The 14789-nt window shown below is 54.1% G+C and overlaps 1 protein-coding gene across 6 annotated transcripts; it reads left to right on the forward strand.

Annotated features, from left to right (window-relative positions):
• Window positions 1-2263: 2263 nt before the first annotated feature.
• Window positions 2264-13719, forward strand: RHBG (Rh family B glycoprotein). 6 transcript variants are annotated; one of them, XM_036852488.1, is made up of 10 exons: window positions 2264-2417; window positions 7763-7949; window positions 8449-8599; window positions 8722-8869; window positions 10543-10709; window positions 11012-11149; window positions 11233-11366; window positions 11927-12048; window positions 13047-13120; window positions 13320-13717. In XM_036852488.1, the coding sequence occupies exons 2-10, from the start codon at window positions 7783-7785 to the stop codon at window positions 13386-13388; spliced, it is 1170 nt and encodes a 389-aa protein (XP_036708383.1). In that variant the 5' UTR covers window positions 2264-2417; window positions 7763-7782; the 3' UTR covers window positions 13389-13717. The 6 variants fall into 6 exon arrangements, with proteins under 6 accessions (XP_036708383.1, XP_036708332.1, XP_036708352.1 ...); XM_036852437.1 differs by lacking the exon at window positions 2264-2417 and adding an exon at window positions 2492-2746 and having other exon boundaries at window positions 13320-13719; XM_036852457.1 differs by lacking the exon at window positions 2264-2417 and adding an exon at window positions 2492-2746 and having other exon boundaries at window positions 8513-8599; window positions 8790-8869.
• The last annotated feature ends 1070 nt before the right edge of the window (window positions 13720-14789 follow it).

A 14789-nucleotide genomic window follows, 5' to 3' on the forward strand; every position in this document is an offset into this window, starting at 1 on the left:
CCCAGCTATCCTGGCCCTTCCGGGGGGCTCCCTCTAGACCTCCCACAATCCAACAAATAAAGGGTTAACACCTGCCAGGTCTGGAGGCATCCAGGACCCAACCATCTTGCACGTGTGACTAGAACCTCAGGTCACAGCCCCAGGACCTGGCTTAGGGTTGACACTAAGTGAGTATTCGTTGAATGAATGAATGAGCAACAGAGGAGAGGGAAAATCAAAGATTCAGAGGAATTCAGAGACTACGAGAGACAACAGGTGAATAGAGATGGAGGAGGCTGGCATCAGGGTGGAGGCTCCCAGAAGATGCTGGGAAGGCCCAGCTCACTCCTTCTTTCTCTCTCACGTTCTGCTGCTTTTGAAGACTCTTCCCCTTAAGGGCCTGTCCAGTCCCTGCCTGTGCAACCCAGGGCAACCCCCGCTCCCAAACAGGGCTCAGGAAGCAGGCTGAACCTTTGGGGCAGAAGGCTGGACCTGGGAGGATACCCCAGATGCTGAATTATCTGAGAATCATTATCCAAAGGCTGCTGACCAGACATCTTCTCCTCCCCCACCTCCTCCCCCTGCCCCACCAACTGCAGAGGAGCTAGAAAACAGCCATCCTGCTGACCAAGAAGTGAGAGAGAGTCTCGGGGCCAGGGGCCACCGAAGGCCAGAGAGGCTGCTCAGCCTGGTAGAGCAGTGCTATCAGAGGCAGCTACCACCCTCCCAAGCCTGCCTGGCTGGGCATCTAGAATCCAACTGTCCCCCAGAGCCCATGCTGGGCCAGAGGCTCAGGCCCCTGAGGGGAGGTAGGGAGGAGGTGAACTGGGGAGAGGGCAGAAGGGGAAGCAAGGAGGAGGGTCAGGGACTCCTGTCACTCCTGTCCCTTCCAATTCCTGAGAAGGGGCAACCCCCATTCCTAGGAGGAGCCCTACCCTGCATCAGTTCTGGGCAGTGGCTGGTCCCTATGGGCCTAGGCCACATCCCCTGAGAATGGCAGCTCTTCCTTCAGGCCGGGGTCTGAGACATCTTTGCAAATACCCACACGTCCCTCCCACACAACAACCCCCTCAGACAGCTGGGGCTAGGCTACGGGCAGTGTAGACAGAGGGCCTTCCCCACCACCAGCCCCACTGACCTTCACGTTTTCTTCTTTGAAGCCCCTTGTGGCCTCTGGGTGTCAGAACCAATAATGTGAGGGTCCTCCATCTGTTTAGAGGTCTCCAGGGGCCCGGCACCCACTGGGTAGAGGCCATGTACCTCCGCCTGCTGATACCCACCCCTGGCCTCAGTTCCTGAGCACCCTGAATGTGCACACGGTTTCTGCTTATGTGGGTCTCCTTCTTGAAACTTCTCCTCTTCTTTCTTTCTTCACTTACTCAGTTTCTAGGTTGTCCTTCCAGGCTGCCTGCAGACACCACCTCCCAGGAAGCAATTCTCCATCTTTGTCCCCTCCCTCATCCCCACTCCTGTGGGTTCTGCAGCCTCTCCTCTAGGCCCCCAGAGCCTCTGTGATTCCCAGGGTCACACATTTACCCCGGTGGTAATTCAGTTCTCTCCTAAGTGTCTCTCTCCCAACTGGACAGTGGCTCCTGGAGGGAGGGGTCATCTGGTTCATCTCTGAAGCCTGGGTCACAGTAAGTGCTCAATTAACAGCTGTCTCCTCGCTGTCTATCTACCAGGACCCCGGCGGATGCAAATCTTGCTTGTGTAACAAGGGTCTCTTGACTCTTAACTGAGAAGACTCTCCTGCTATCTAGCTTCCCTTCTTTCCAGCTGCTGGGGCAGCCCAGACCCTCTCATATCCACACTGGACGTGCAGGGAACCCAAGTGTCAGTTGGCCCCTGCCCAGCCTGCTCGCAGGTCCAGCCTTCTGACCTAGAAGTGTGGTGGGATGCAGACGCGGGTGAGGAGGCTGAGGCTTGGGAGTGGGGTAAGGAGCTCAACTGTTGAGGCTCAGACCTCCCCGGCCAGGTTAATCATCAACGCCTAGAGAGCCGGCTCTTCTTTATCTCCGTTCTCCATCGCCTTTTCAGTTGGGCAAAAGATTGAGTAATCCCTCTCCTCTCTCTTGTATTAACCCTGGAGGGGCTCGGCCAGGGAAGTCTGAGCCTATTAATAAGGCCGCTTATTCTTTGGGAAACACTCTCTAACACCATGTTTGAGGGGGAGGGTGCCCTCCCTTCTCCCCCCGCCCCCCCGCACCGCCCCCCGCGGTCCCGCAGCTGCGCCCCAGCAGGCAGAACATAGGGCGCCTTTCCAGGGTCATTTCCAAGGACCTGTCCCAACCGGAGCGGCGCCAGGGTCAGCTGGCCCAAAGGAAAGAGGACTTGGGGGTATGAACGCCCCATCGCCTCCCACTCCTTGCCCCACCTCAGGCCTGCGACACCGCCCACCCTTCCCCGCCTCCCGGGCTGGAGCCAGGAACTGTGGGCAGGTAAGCCTCCTTGTGGGCGGGGCCTGGCTCCAGTGGGCGGGGCCTGGCTCGAGTGAAACCTGCCCGACCCGCCCGGTGAGTGTCTCCCAGGGCCGCGCGCCAGGAGCCCTAACCGGAGCCGGAGACTCGCAGCCTCTATCCCATGGCCGGGTCTCCCCGCCGCACCGCGGGCCGGCGACTGCAGCTGCCCCTGCTGTGCCTCCTCCTCCAGGGCGCCACCGCCATCCTCTTTGCGGTCTTTGTCCGCTACAACCATGAAACCGACGCTGCCCTCTGGCACTGGCGCAACCACAGTAACGCGGACAATGAATTTTACTTTCGCTACCCAAGTGAGTGCGGGTGAGGGCGCGGGGGGAGCTAAGGCCCTAAGCTCCCCCGATGTCTTGGCAGGGAGCACTTGGATGCCCAGATCTAAGGTGCCCCAGATTTATAATAACACCCTTTCACTAGCGTCTGCCACGTTCCAGGTATTATGCTGAGGGCGGCACATGCATTTTTTCTCCTTTAGTCTATGAACTAGGCAAAGATGGGGAAACTGAGGCTCAGAGAGGTTAGATGGCTGGTTCAAGGTCTTGCTGTCAGAATTGAGGGAGCTGGGGTTTGAACCCAGATCTGAAGCCCCAGCTTTACCTAGTCTCTTGTTGGCCTAGTTGGGCTTTGCTGGGCTGTTCAGAGACTTTGCCTTTCCTGGGGCCTCCACCCTGACCACAGGGAAAAAATCCTCTGGGCAGGGGAGGTAGGGAGTGGGGCGCAGGAGGCAGTGATGGTATTAGCTGTGAAGGCAGCCAAGACTAGTGGACTGAGACATTTCTTCCCCAGTCCCCCAAAGCTGGTCCTTCCAGAGCCAGAGAGAAAATGATGTAACTATCCACCAGCCAATCACAGAGTAGCAGCTCCCCAGCCCTGCTGAGGAGGCAAGGCAGGGTCATTAGCCCATTTCACCCAGGAGGAAGCTGAGGCTCAGAGGGGTTGTGATTTGTTCATGATCACCTACCATGTGAGTGACAGAGCTGGAACTAGGACTCAGCCATCCTCAGCTCCTAGCACCACAGCTCACCTGCCTGCTGACAAGGCCCAGGAAGGAGAAGGTTAAGCCCCTGCCCCCTGTTGTGGACAGAGCCTCTCCCTCAAGATTGGGGACCCAACCTTGTGACTCAGGCCCTGGGCAGCTGGGACCAGATCTCTCAGACTTCATCACAAATGTTTGACCAGGTCTCTAAGCCTCAGTTTTCCCCACCTGAGCAATGGGGAGAAAGATGCTTCAGTTTGAAGGATACATATTCAAACGAGGCCCAGAATGTGACAGTCTCCTATAAAAATCCCAGGCTGTTATTACCCTACTTTCTGTATGCAGAGCTGGCAGCAGTTTGTCCCCACCTGACCCTCTCCCAGCCCCAACCCCAGCAAAATAACAAAATGAAGCTCACAATGCTGAGGATAGAGAGGGTGAGGTGGAGGCTTGGACCTGGGCATAAAGTGCCAGAATACCGGCTATCCTAGGCAGAGGGGGGGCTACAGCCCCTCCCTCCCCACATTTTACCCCAATTCTGGCTGCATGAGGTGAGCCATGGATGCTGGAATCAAAGCCAGAGCCACAGAGCTGGGATGGCAGACTCTTGGGGTCATACATTTGTCTACAAAGATGGGGAGTTGGGCAGGGACGGTCCACGGGCTGAGAGAAGTAAGCTCTTGTTCTAGGGTCTGAGCTGGCTACCTGCCATGAAACCCCATTTGCTTCTCCCATGGGCCTCACTCAAGGCCTCCAAGCCCTGCTTGCTTCACAGTCCTCCCTGAAACCCCCAACCTCTCATCCCTCTGCTACAATGGTAGGCTTTCCTGGATGCACAGTTTTCTGTCCCTGGATTGCAATAAGAGGAATAGCAGTGGGAATCCTACCTGTTTTTCTGCACTAGGTTTCTATCCCTGTGGACTTGGGACCCTGGTGCGGGGATGGGTTGGGGAGGAGGGAGGTGTGAGGTCCCTGGAGCCTGGGACTTTGATGAGCCAAGTCTTCACCTATCCCTGTGTCCAAGAGAAGTGGTCAGGGCCAGAGGGTGGTGTAGCCACTGCCCTTTGATTTGGGAGATGAAAGAGAGTTTTGCCGATGTTGTTTAGCTGTGGGACTAGCCAATGCCAAGTGCATGGCTGCTCTGAGTGTCTGTCTGTTATCTCTATAGGAAGCGCCTTTAGAGCTCATCTGGTCCACTCCTCTCAGATGTGGAGAGAGAGCCAGAGAGGTCATGTGACTGCCCAAGCTCACACAGCAAGTTAGCCAGCCTAGAACCGGGTCTCTTGACTCCCCATCTGCAGACTTTCCCCCACATTACAAACCTCTTATCCTATGAGGCAAGTAATGGAAAATAAGAAAGAGGGGGAAAACTAACACAACATGTAAAGCAACTATACTCCAATAAAAAAAAAAAAAGAAAGAAAGAAAGAAGGGGAAAGACTAGGGAAAAAGACTAGGCATACAGGGGACACAGAAGCAAGATGAGAAAGGGTTCTAAGACAAAATATGGACAGGTTCTTTTTTATATATCTCTGAGACCTGACTTGCAGGGAGAGGGATTTAGTACAAATGGAATCAGGATTTTCTTGAGGTGGGGGCAGGGGGAAGTGACTGGGACCAGAGTGGTTTGTGACTTTTCTAGAGAATACAGCCCTATCTGCCTTCTTAAAGGCACGTGGGGGTGGAGTGGTGGGGGGAGATGGCCTCCCCAGCTTACCACTCCCTTTTTCCTGCTTCTCACATTTTATATCCCCACTTTACAGATGAGGAAACTGAGGCTTAGAGAGGTTAAGTGGCTTGTCCAAGGTCACACGGTGAGAAGTGGACGAGGGAGGTGCTGGAATTTAAATCCAGCTCTGTTAGATGCTAAAGCCCCAGCTTTAACTGTCCCCTTGTCCCACAGTCTGACCTTGTTCGGGAGTCATCTGGTGCGGTTGGGGAGGGGCAGTAAGGGAAGGAGGGAGGGTGATAGGTGCTCCTAGAGGGCTTTTATCTTCTCTCCAACCAAAGGTGCATGGGTTTGGTGGGGGTGGGGATGTGATGGAAAACAGGCTCCATCCTGCCCAATCCAGGGATCCCCTGAAGGGAATGTTGAGGGGTCATCTCATCTATCCCCCTGCCTCCAGCTGGAATAGCCCCTTACCCACCACAGTCCATGGAGAATGTCTGTGTGGAATGTTCCACAGAGTGGAATGAGTAAAGGAGATTTCTTGATTTTTAGACTCCAGGTGAAAGGCCAAGGGATTGAGTTTTGATTCCAAACAAACCCAGGGTGGGAGATGTAAATATTATTGCCATTTAAGACAAGTTCTGGAGCGGTTTCAGCATGAAATGGGCATGACCCAGCCCCCTTTGTTGTTTTGCTATCCTTGGGCAAAAGAACAGACATGGCACCCCCTTTACTGTTTGCACAAGGAGAAAACAAGTCAGGCCGCGAGGCTAAAAGAACTTAGGCTTGGGGCTGAGTTCTAAAAGATACCTCTCCTTTTCTGTTGGGTTTTAAGATCTGAGAGGGAAGAGAGATCTGGGTGATTTGGGGAGTGAGCAGGGCTGGAAAAGTGGCACAGTGGTGGGGACATTTAGTGAGGCCAGTGGACCTCCAGACCCTCACCCCCTTGGCCACTGGGGCTGGCAGCTGAGCTGTAGACCTCCAGTTCCAACACGCACCCAACCCTCTGCCAGGGGCTTGCAAACTCATTTCCTATCAGCCTATACACAACACACAAACACACACACAAAAGCATAAAAATTTGCTTCTCTCAAAGTTATTGATTACATTCTAAAGTTCAATAATAAATTTTTGGCTTGTTGGTGCTTCACCTTTAAACAAAAAAGGTGATTGTGATTTTCTTTGTGATCTGCCTCTTTCTACAAGAGACGAGGTCATTTACAACAAAAACGTGTGAATAAGAAAAGAAAAGTATAAAAGCAGTACACAAATAATGAACACTGTGAAGGCCTACAGTTGTTATAGTTGAAATTCCAATGTAGCTCTGAGCTTCCAGGCAGCCAGGAAAAAGGGGTAATACGGTCAGGTATGTGTTCTCATCAGAATCAAGGAAGCCTCACAAATGTGATTCTTTGATCCTTTGATGGCTGTCCTCCACTGACAGCTCTACATTCCCAGAGCCTGATGCATGACTGCTTAGTAAACATCTATCACATGAATGAGGGAAAGCAAACCGGTTCCTGGTTCCTCAGGGGAAATGACATTTCCTAGTACTAAGTTCCAGGAGAAATTTCTCACATGGAGCTATGAAAGGAGAGTTTATGGTCATGGCTGACCCTGTTTCTCAGTAAGTTATTTCCAACAAATGCAGTAATGCACTCAAGTGTTTCTCTAGTATTTCTCAAAGCCAAAGATAGCGCAGCATTATGGGTACATAGACCCAAGACAAAGGAAACAGGACCAGATGCACTGGCTGAACATCATACTAGGTTGTGTTTCAAACCCTATTTACAAGTAGATGGGGGGAGGGGTACAGGACAAACTAATACAAAAGCAAATTGTTGTATTTATCTCATGTTCACTATTACTGTTTATTATTTTAGATTTTTTTACACAGAATAGAAAGCAAACAGAAAAGACCCCAAATCTCCCTGCCCAGAAACCCCACTGACACTTAAAAAAATTCAAGTGATTCATCTGTAAAATTAAAACATTCAAAGTATAGAAAGAAACAAACTATAGGGTAAAATCCTCCTTCCCGGTGTGGCCATATTGCATACCTCCAGGGGGCGTTATTTGCACCGGAGTCGTACAGCTCAGCAGCCCTGCCCCCTCTCTTCAATTTCTTTTTCCTGAGATAATCTCTGTTAACAATTTAAAGTTATTTTTGTAAATTAATTTATAAAATTTAAAATCCTGAAAATGGAGAGGTATAGATTCTGAAGTATGAGGAATGGAGGGTAGACATCAAGAAGGACTTCCGACAGAAAGGGAAAATTGAAGAAAAGCCGGAAGGGGAAGAGAATTTCCAGCACAGAGGGCAGGGACTGTGCCAGGAAAGAACACAGGAAAGGTTGGACTTCTCGCTGGTTGTAAGCGACCCAGGGATAGGGCAAATGAGTGGGGCAGAGAAGAGAGAGAAAGGCTCTACTCTCTTGCTCTGACATGGCGACAGCAGGGATGGTCTGGGTCCCACTGCTCCAAGCTGGCCAGCTCTGCATGGGGGACCCAGGCTGGGAGGCCGGCCATGCCCAGGGAGTTTTATAGGCTCGGCTCCAGCCTCAAGGCGGCCCTGGCTGGTGAGAGCTGGGGGCGCTGGCAGGATGGCTGATTGGTGGATGGGTGGCAGCCTGAGCAGCCCTGAATGCCCCCCCCTCACCCCTGCAGGCTTCCAGGATGTGCACACCATGATCTTCGTGGGCTTCGGCTTCCTCATGGTCTTCCTGCAGCGCTACGGCTTCAGCAGCGTGGGCTTCACCTTCCTCTTGGCCGCCTTTGCCCTGCAGTGGTCCACACTCGTCCAGGGGTTCTTCCACTCCTTCCACGGTGGCCACATCCATGTAGGCGTAGAGAGGTGGGCAGTGGCGGCCACCCTGGCTCCCCTCAGGTCTACCTGGGAGGCCCCTGTCCAAGGGACCCAGCTCAAACCCAGTCCTTCAAGTCTGCTCCCTGACCCAGGTTTTTGACCCATCAGTTGATTTCTTTTAGGTGCCCTGCCTGTTCTGTTGCCTAATTTCTTCTCCCATCCTCCAGCCCCAACCTCCCCATTTCTTTAGGCCCCTTATTACCCAAGAGATGTTGGGAGGATAGATAGTGTCATGGAAAAGGGCAGGGTTCAGAGGAGCTCTTGATTCAAGATCTGGTTCTTCCACCTGTCGTGGGCTTTGTTTGCTGAGTCCCAGAACCTCCCTGAGACTCTGTTTCCGCATCCACAAAAAAGGCGAGGTGATACCTTCCTGCCTACCGGGGAAGAGCTTAGATGGGTAGGCTCATTGCCTCCTCCCCTCCCCACACCCGCCCAGGGCTGCCCTCGCTTCCAGCCCCCTCTCACCCTCCCCATCCCAACCCCCCAGCATGATCAATGCTGACTTCTGCGCTGGGGCTGTGCTTATCTCCTTTGGTGCCATACTGGGCAAGACTGGGCCGGCTCAGCTGCTGCTCATGGCCCTGCTGGAGGTGGTGCTATTTGGCCTCAACGAGTTTGTGCTCCTTAGTCTCCTCGGGGTGAGTCTGGATGGGGATGGGGTGAGGAGTGGGGGTGGGCAGGGCCAGGCCCTGAGCAGGGAGGGCGTCGGGTCGGGGTCGGGGCGAGGGGCTGCCCCTCCACCTCAGCTCCACCTCCCCAGGTGAAGGATGCAGGAGGCTCCATGACTATTCACACTTTTGGTGCCTACTTCGGGCTGGTCCTCTCCAGGGTCCTCTATAGGCCCCAGCTGGAGAAGAGCAAGCATCGCCAGGGCTCCGTCTACCATTCGGACCTCTTTGCCATGATTGGTGAGGCCTGCTGAGGTGTGGTGGGTATGGGGCCGGCTCATCTCCAGGCCTGGTCTTGGGGTGCCACCTAGAATCCTTGGGGTTCTGGCTGGGAACTCCCTTCCAACTCAGATTCTTCCACCAGAGCCCCGGGAATCAGTGCTCACCATTCTCAGTCGTTTTATGACAGGTTCTTAGAACTCAGCACTAGGGTATGCACATGCCCTGAGATCCATCCCAGGGGCCTTTCTCAATCGAAGTCTGATGGCATCAATCTCTGTTAAAGGCCTCCAGGGCCCCCACTACCGACAGACAGTTAGAAACCGGACTCCTCAGCCTGGCACACCCACCCCTGCAGGATCTTGGCCGCTCCTCGCCCCCTTCCCCCCTCCCCACTCACTCTCCCCGCGCTCTCTCTCCAGCCAGACTCAGCTTCTCCTCATCTCTAACCTCCAGGATTTTGTCCCTGGGGCTGCGTCCCCCCTCCTGAGGTCACGTCCTCTCAGGAGATTTCCTGGAAGCCCCTGCACTCTCAAGGGGGAGAAGGAGAGGTCGTAGGTCACGCCTGCGAGCAGTAGGGTCTGACCTGCAAGCCCCATCATCACCACCTGTTTCTTCTAAGCGCATACCTCTGCCTTGGCCTCTTCTCTCTCTTTGTTCACTAATGAGTCAGGAAAGGAAATCCAGATTTTATGTTCTTGAAGGTAGTATTGAGTAGTGACCGAAGTGCCCATTCTTACATTAAAAAGAGACTGGTTTTGTATTTCTTGCTCACATCTGGGTTTGTTGTGAAATAGAGCATGTGGAACCCTAGGTCAGCTGAGGCCTCCTTGCCCTTTGAGACGCAGATAAGTTTAGCTTGAAGTCCAAAGGCCTCCCCAAGATGCCTGTGCGTGCTTTCCTGCGAGGCTTACCTTCTCAGATCTCCTCTGCCTCCCAGCTCCTTCCAGACAGGAAAACTGGCCTCTTCCTTGATTCCTCCCAAAACTCTTCTCCGAAGACGCATGTGTATGTGTGGTAGATTTTAATCAGACTGTGGAGGTGCAGAAGTTACATCGCAACCCAAGGACCACTCAGGACTAAGGGGCAGTCTCTCAAGCCTCTTTGCTTTGCTGACCCTACCCTACGGGGTCCCCAAAGGGAGGCTCCCCTTCACCTGCCCTTGGCCCCTCCCCGTCTCCCTCCAGGACTGACCTGGGAACCGCAGGCAGGGCATATGGAGCTCCCAGTCCTTACCCCAGATGCGCAGGCCCAGCCCATCGGTGCTCATGGCAGGGCCCACCCTCTCCAGGGGGCAGTTGAGGTTGTAAAACAAATGATTTTCCTCTTATGTATATCAAGTACCAGATTAGTGCCTGACATGTCGTGCCCTTTGCCTTTTTGTCTTTCCTTTTCTGATACTTAAAAGATCTCAAGCCCCTGTGGTTTTCAATCAAGTAGCTCCCTTTTGTGCCAGTACCCTGCCATAGCTACCATTTGTTGAACATTTAGTACTGGCTAGGCCGTGCGCTATGCACTTCGTATGTATCACCTCATTTAGTTCTCACTTTATAAAGTAGGTATCACTATCCCCACTTTACAGATGAGAAAACTGAGGCTGCTGAGAGTAGGTGACTTGAGTGCAGTTACACAGCTTGTACCTTGTGGGGAAGTCACCTCCTTCCTCTCATTCTGCCTGCCTGCCCACCATTTAGGGACCATCTTCCTATGGATCTTCTGGCCTAGTTTCAACTCTGCACCCACTACGCTGGGGGATGGGCAGCATCGGACGGCTCTCAACACGTACTACTCCTTGACTGCCAGCACCCTTAGCACCTTCGCCTTGTCAGCCCTTGTCGGGAGGGATGGGCGGCTGGACATGGTATGGGGGAGAGGCTTGGGAGAGGCAGAGGGATGGACTGGGAGGCGGGGGAGAGATCGGAGACCCTGCAAGGTGGATTCTCCAGGGGAACAGGTAAGGGCACAGGCACAGGGGGCTCCAGCTGCACTGGAGGCGTTGGGTCGGAGCATGAGGTGATGATAGGATAGCAGGAGAGTTAGAGGGTTAGATGGTGGGGGGACTTCAGAAGCAGTAGGTGCCACTGTGGTGGGCGGGGTTGGGTTGGGTGTGGGTGTGACGATCTGAAAGGGCCTCCAATGCCTTGTTCTTCTGTGCTCTCTTAGGTCCACGTCCAGAATGCCGCACTGGCCGGAGGGGTTGTGGTGGGGACATCGGCTGAAATGATGCTGACACCCTTTGGGGCTCTGGTAGCTGGCTTCCTGGCTGGGACCGTCTCCACACTGGGGTACAAGTTCTTCACGGTACAGATGCCTCTTGGGCCCTGGGCAGAACAGGGGGTCTTTTGGGGGCACACGAGACTCATTATTGGTGTCCTGTTCTCCAGCCCATCCTTGAGTCAAAACTCAAAGTCCAAGATACATGTGGTGTCCACAACCTCCATGGGATGCCTGGGGTCCTGGGAGCGCTCTTGGGGGTCCTTGTGGCTGGGCTGGCCACCCATGAAGCTTACGGAGATGGGTAAGTTCTCCCCACCCTCACCCCCCATCCCCAGTGGAATCGATATCCCCCTGGAACTAAGTCCCTCACTCTCTTTCTCCTTTTGTGGACCAACAAGAAAAAGCTGTCTATTTTCTTTCATTCATTCATTCATTCCTCTACCTCCTGGGAGCTGAAGAAACTGGAGTGTACAAGACTGGGGACTGCCCTCTTGGTCCTCACTCAAGTGCAGCAGAAGGTCATTGAACAAATGATTTCAATAGTGTTATTACTAAAGGGTCAGATAAGAGATACTGACCCTTAGGATAGATTTTTGCACATCAGGGCTCAGAAGAGAGGGCAGGCAAAAGTGACCCTCAAAGTGAGCCTTGAAAGGTGTGAGGGTGTTGCTGGCACACGGGAGGTGGGAGGGTGTTCCAGGCTATGGGCCTGACTGGAGCAAAGGCCCGGAGGTGACTCAGCCTGGCAGCTCCCTTGAGGCCCTTTTGGCCGCTGCAGGAAGCGGTGCAGTGCACTGATGCACCGACCAGCCCTGGCTCCGTGCTCCGTCCCTTTCTCCCCACACTCTCCCCTCCCTGCAGCCTAGAGAGCGTGTTTCCGCTCCTAGCCAAGGGCCAGCGCAGCGCGACGTCTCAGGCCATGCACCAGCTCTTCGGACTGTTTGTCACACTGATATTTGCCTCTGTGGGTGGGAGCCTTGGAGGTGAGTGATCTTGGCTGGGTGGGGGAGGGACGTTGGCAGGAGCTCCAGGGAGGGCAGAAGATAGAGGAGGGGGTTTCTCTGGAGGAAGGGCCATTGCATCCCATCCCCCTGCCATTCATTTACTCACAGATATCTGTTGAGCGCCTATTTTGTGCCAGGTGCAGGGTGGCGTTGTACATTTAAGGGGTAACTTCCTCCAGATAAGTAGGACCAAGGGTACTTGCTCCCTTCCGGTGCCAAGGGAAGGTGGGAAGCCTGCTAGGGGCTGACAGATCCCTCTCCTCTGTGGCTTCCCTGTGCTGCTCCCTCTACCCACTAGAGGGCAGCCCAACCCAGGCTGAGGCCCTGAGGCGTGTGGGGCCGGGGCAGGGAGGGAAGAGGCCTGCCTGGCTCATCACTAGACTGGAGCACAAAAACCTTCCACAGAGGCAGCCTGCCCACTGATGCCAGGTCAGGCAGTCCTTCCTGATATCTGGCCTTAGTCCTTTTGGCCTTCAGAATAAAACGTCTGATTGAGTAGCCCCACCCTCCTGCTCCCACCCTGAGATTTTCATTCTCAAACAAGGTTCAGCTCATTCATTCATTCATTTAATTACTTATTTACTCAGTAAACACTTTCTGCACCCCTCCTGGATAGGCGGCCACAGAAGGCTTATGAGCTGTGGTTCATGACAGACTCACTATTTGGTCCGTTCCCAACTGTGCCAACTTGAATAAGTTATTTAACTTCTTTAAGCCTTGGCCCCCTTCTCTGTAACAGAGGGATCCTATTCACCTTGCAGGGTTGCTGTGGTTGCTTAAGGAGGGCAATGCTTGTCAAGCACTTTGCATAGGGCCTAGCAAAAGTTGGTGCTCGATAAATACCGCTGTGATTTGCCTATGCCAGGCATCACGTTGACCTCATGCCTCCTGGCTCCTCTGTGCCCGGTGCTATTGAGTGGCAATCTCCCCCATGGGGGTGGCAAAAAGCCTCACACATGATCCCCTACTGCCACCAGGGCTCCTGCTGAGGCTGCCCTTCTTGGACTCCCCGCCAGACTCCCAGTGTTACGAGGACCAGATTTACTGGGAGGTGAGATGTGGCTGCAGCCCCTCAGGCCCATAGGGCTCTCTCACCCTCCAACCTTCCCTTCCCTGCCGCACCTCCTCTGATCCAACCCGCCTCTTTCCTTCCTCGCTTGCTCCTTCTCCTCTGGCGTCCCCCCCCTGAGCTGTGGTCTCCAGCCCCCTGGAGCTGCCCCTTCACCTGCTCCTCCATCCTTGCCCTCCAGGTGCCTGGGGAGCATGAGGACTTAGCCCAGGGACCTCTGAGGGCAGAGGAACCGGAGACTCGGGCCTAGCTTGCTTCCAGGCCTTGAAAGGATGCTCTCCTTTTAGAAGATGATGGCTGGCTACCGTTGGGAAGCTTTTTTTTCTAGTTCCCATCACTTCTGCTGCAAGAAAGAAGACAGGAGCCGGAAGGAGCCTCCTTACCATAGGCAGCATTGGGGGAGGGGCAGTAACTAGCGTGGGGAGGGGAGAGCCTCACACAGCCCCACCCCACCGCCCCACGCCCTGCAAGTGAGGCACCCAAGTGACTGCTGACCCACTGGACCAGCATCACTCTGTTACAGTGAAGCCTGAGCCAGGGCCTGGCTCCCTGAGGGTGATAAATACCACGGTCACCGAGGACTCTCACTCCTTTTTTTGGGCACTGGGAATTTGGGGTGCTCCTCCTACCATCTAACTCACAATGTTGGAACCTCGGATGAGAAAGGACCTTAGTGGTGACAATATCCTGCCTCCCTGGGTCCATGGAACTCCCACTAGGATGCCGTGTTCTGCTAGGTGGATGCCCAGACTGGGCTTACCTGCCTCCAGAGACAGGGAGCTCATTCTCCTCCAGCAAGTCTGTGTTTGTTATAGGACAGCTCAGGCTGCTGCAGAGCTCTTCCTATTCCAGAATGGCTGCCACTCTGACCCTGAACTTGGGTGGCCTCTGAACAGAGTAGGAAGAGGGCCCCTGCTGGGACTAAGAGAGGCAAAAGGAGTTCTTTGCCACTAACTCCTCAGAAGCTGGAAGCAGCCAGCCCCCAGGCACCAACTTATGTCCCTGTCCCGAGTCTGAGGAGTGGGGACTAGGAAGGGCAAATGAGTTACTGCAGAGAATGGGGCTTCCGTCAGCCTGAAGCCATCTGACCACCAGAGGGTGCTCCAGACCCAGCAGAGGAAGATGTGGCCTTTCTTGCCCCTCCATCCTCTACCAAGAATGGGAAGTCCTTCCTACAGCCTAACGGCATCCCTGTCTGCTTCAGAGCTGGTCCTCACTATTCATGCCACAAGACTTTTATGAGCTCCCAGTCCCTACCACATGTCATTCCAGATCTCTCATTCAACAGAGAATCCATCCTCCCAGTAGACCAGAGCTCCTTTCCCAACCCTGAAGTACTGGGACCCCCCCCTCTGCCCTCTCCTGCTCTTCCCCAGGCTTCTGGCAGGAGTGAGCATGACTAGAGACCTCTTCCTCAAAACCAAAACCCATGCACACCTAGGAACCCAAGGAGGGATTTCTGAGGCCTAGTTCTGGGACAGGGGCAAAAGGTGCTCCCACGAGGCTCCATCCTCACTGTAGCTGAAGCGACTGAGTCTGGCTGGGGAAAGAGGTCAAGCACAGAGTTGAGGAAAAGCTGAGGAACAAGGAGGGCGGTTGAGAGAGAAGTGCCCCATGGGAACCACCCCTGCCCATGTGGCCCAAATATGTT

Source organism: Balaenoptera musculus, chromosome 1, assembly GCF_009873245.2.
Source record: "Balaenoptera musculus isolate JJ_BM4_2016_0621 chromosome 1, mBalMus1.pri.v3, whole genome shotgun sequence".
NCBI classification, from domain to species: Eukaryota; Metazoa; Chordata; class Mammalia; order Artiodactyla; family Balaenopteridae; genus Balaenoptera; species Balaenoptera musculus.